Below are 3465 nucleotides of genomic sequence, written 5' to 3'. Positions count from 1 at the left end.
GGGGGAAGCTAAGTAACTCTGAAATTCATGCTTGGCAAAATAAGTAACTGAAATGTAAGAGAAGATATACTGTGGCGGCATGGCAGAATTCTGAGCTTCTCTCCAACGGTATAGTCTTCAAGACATATAGCACATGTCTGTGAAGTACAATTATCCTCCAGAACAGATGTGAAAATTAAGCTCGGCATGGCTTTCACCAGACGACTGCTCATCCCATGGAATTCCCTTACACATGGAGCTTGTGGCCGCTCTCTTCTAATGCGATGCCTCCGGACAAAGAAACAGGTAGCTAACACTGCTGACATTGCAAGTAACGAAATGAAAGATATAGCCATGATTGACCATGCCGAATTTTCAAAGCTTGGGATTATCCAGAGTTCCACGTCAGCAGCACCAGCATATTGTGTCAGTTTTTCACCTGAAGCTTTGGAAACAAACACAGCATGTATTTTTATACCAGCAGCATTTCCTGCCACTGAATTGTCACACGATTAAAGCTTCATTAGCCATCAAAAACTAGAACAACCAACTTTCACAGATACCTTCATTCTTTAAGCAAGAAGCAGATGGAAAGAAGGGATAAGGGAACCTACTGCCACCTTCAACAATAATTTTCTCCTTTCCTCTTTTGCATTTAGGATTGACACACAAACACACAAAAAACACCAAAGCGGCCCACCGTCTTTTCATTATACTTTCCACTTTAATTAACTTTTCTACTTTTATAAAATCTGATGTGTCAATGAGAAAATGTTAGCTTACGGGCAAAATTCCATGAAGACCAGGAGGAGACACAACTCTCAATCTTTTCCAGATATACATTTGAGCACCAAAGAAATCTTGACATGGACAAGGCTAAAGTACAGATTTACCATGAAACTTCTCTGTGATCCTATACTGCTTCTCCATCCTTAATATCTGAAAAGTCATGATCTTGGATTTGGTCTTTACATATTTCTATCTCTCAACACATTCACCCACATAAAGTAATACAGAATTTTGACACCAAAAATGCTAACAATCGAGACTATTCAGACTGAGTAACCATCATTTTAACTTGCAAATCATAAAGAACATTTACTTTGGCTCATAGAGAGAAAGCTTATATGGTGCTTCCTAGGAAACGATGCTGGAATTGCATCAGTTGGAGATGATGGGTAGTAGTTAGAGATACAAGGCAATCCAGAACATAAGATGGCGCTTATGAGCTTACATTTCAGGAACCTAAAACACAATACTTGTACTACTATGCTCTTATACTCATAGATCAGTTAGCTATAGTCACTGCATATTGACTTACAAGCTATTATGTACAAAGGAGGTCAATCATCTGTCAATATTGTGAAGAAAAACCGCACGATGAGGGAAAGAAAATAGAGAAGTAATTAATTTAATTAATGTCAGGACAGAGGAATCACATTCTTCACATGTTCTGAACTTGTGGATCACATATTTTAATATTGCAGAAATACGTGATGCCTAAAATTTATATTGGCAAAACACTAAAGCCACAAAATAGCAGATATAAAGACAAAGGGAGGAAAAAGTCATTACTTGCAACTAAATCACCATTTTCACTGTCATAGACAATGGCTGCTTTGAATTGTGCAGCTTGTGCACTTCTGACTTTATCCTCAAAGCTACATCCCCCTCTAATTATCAACACAAATGGAGACCTGGTATCATTCTTTTCTGAATTGATTTTATTAGTCAATGGTGAGCATGCATCCAAAGGTTCCGCCACATGCAATGTGCCAGATATCCCGGATCCTTTGACCGATGGAGCTGAAATTCAGGTGTAATATCAGTAAACGCAGAGCAAGTAAACACAATAGATGCTGGAAAGTGGAAATCATTTCCACAAACATACACATAATAGAATCAAATTCAAATTTTTATCTAAATAGTAAATGATCTTTCTCGAATGGAGATTCCTACTAACAGGATCTCTTCCTGAAGCTTGGCGATATGAGGCCAGGAAAACAAACTAGAAATGGGTTTAATGGAGATTCCAACAAACAAAATCTCTTCCTGAAGCATGGCGAGATAGAGCCAGGAAAACAAACTAGAAATGGGATTACCTGTATAATATCAAATGGAATATCTTGACTATACCCTACTAACAGGTGAAACTAGCCGCAACAGATATAATAATCTCCCATTTATATAGAAGATTACATCTGTACGAAAAAGTAAAAGAATCCAAATTTACTTTCCTGATCCCAAATATTGTTCTTTAAACTGCGTACTTAAGAAGATGCAAAAAGCTAATTACCTCCCCATATTTCAGCTGAGAAGACATTATTTTAATCAGTAAATTGACCTGTGTAATTCAGATTCCACAATTCCAAGCTGAATTGAAGCACAAAATAGGGAGAAAAATCATAATTTGATTTCGATCCAAATATAGCATAAAAATCCATATTTTCACCAACCATAGCCAAGAAAGAAAGAGAACACAAACGATGCAGCTCGAATAACTCGAACAATTTAAACAATCCCATTTCCCAATTTTATTCCCATAACTCATAATCAATATTTTGCATAAAATAAGTAAAAAAAAAAAGTAAAAAATAAATACTTACCCAGAGTACTTAAAATAAAAAATAAAAAAAACAAAACAAAACAAAAACAAAAACAACCAAGATTCAACTCACCGAAATTAGCTTCAATGTCTGCAAAAGACAAGGTAACATTATTCCCAATCAAAACCACGTTACCAAACGCTTTGAAAGCACCCATTAAACAGCAAAAACACCACACAGTTACCCTGAAATTCACCATATTTACTCGATCCTGTTTCAACTTCCCAAGATCTTCACAAGCCCACGAAACCCCCCCAAAAAATAGAAAAACTCTTTCAACTATTATTACAGCGCTTTTAACACTGAGAAATAGAAACATCAGCTTCCATTATTCACTATAATTAGGGCTTTGTAATTTCTCCAGCGATTTCATTTCTTAATTTGGAGTATTTATACGGGTGCGTGGGTTTTTTTTTTTTTTTTTTTTTTTTTTATCTGTGAATGTGCTGTAATGATAATGCTTAGGTTCAATGAATATCCATTCAGTCCAGCCCCAAACGGCAATAAAAATATAAAATAAAAATAATTGCAATTTGTAATAGGAAAAATAAGTGTGTGTATGTGTGTATGTATAATCAATCGAAATTTTGATAAAAATTAATGAAAGATGTAATTAAAAATTTGTGGATCTTATAAAATATGTAATTAAAATTAATTGTTGACTTAACTTAGATTGAAATTTAGATTTTAATCCATATCAATCAAGGACTTAACATAATGTTTAAACAATTAGTAAAAGCATCGATTGTCAACCTTGAAAAAACTACTTGTAAACTTAGCCAAACATGCTCAATTTGGCGAATTTGAAGGAATCGAGATTTCCCAAAATCATCGGTAAATTTTCTGATAATGTCTATTTTATATATAGGGGTTGATACAG

The 3465-nt window shown here is 34.9% G+C and overlaps 1 protein-coding gene across 1 annotated transcript in view; it reads right to left on the bottom strand.

The window, feature by feature from the left end:
- The window catches only part of LOC111394390 (receptor homology region, transmembrane domain- and RING domain-containing protein 2-like), a 5730-nt gene extending 2714 nt beyond the window's left edge, over positions 1-3016 (bottom strand). The window contains exons 1-3 of the mRNA XM_023020189.1: positions 2658-3016; positions 1555-1785; positions 71-475 (exon numbers count right to left, since the gene is read on the bottom strand). Coding sequence (XP_022875957.1) covers positions 71-475; positions 1555-1785; positions 2658-2904 — 883 coding nt within the window. The 5' untranslated portion in view covers positions 2905-3016. The remainder of the gene's footprint in view (positions 1-70; positions 476-1554; positions 1786-2657) is intronic.
- Positions 3017-3465: the final 449 nt, after the last annotated feature.

The sequence above is a fragment of the Olea europaea genome, chromosome 5, assembly GCF_002742605.1.
Source record: "Olea europaea var. sylvestris chromosome 5, O_europaea_v1, whole genome shotgun sequence".
NCBI classification, from domain to species: Eukaryota; Viridiplantae; Streptophyta; class Magnoliopsida; order Lamiales; family Oleaceae; genus Olea; species Olea europaea.
Note: the sequence above shows the minus strand (reverse complement) of the source record. Positions and strands in the feature narration are given on the sequence as shown.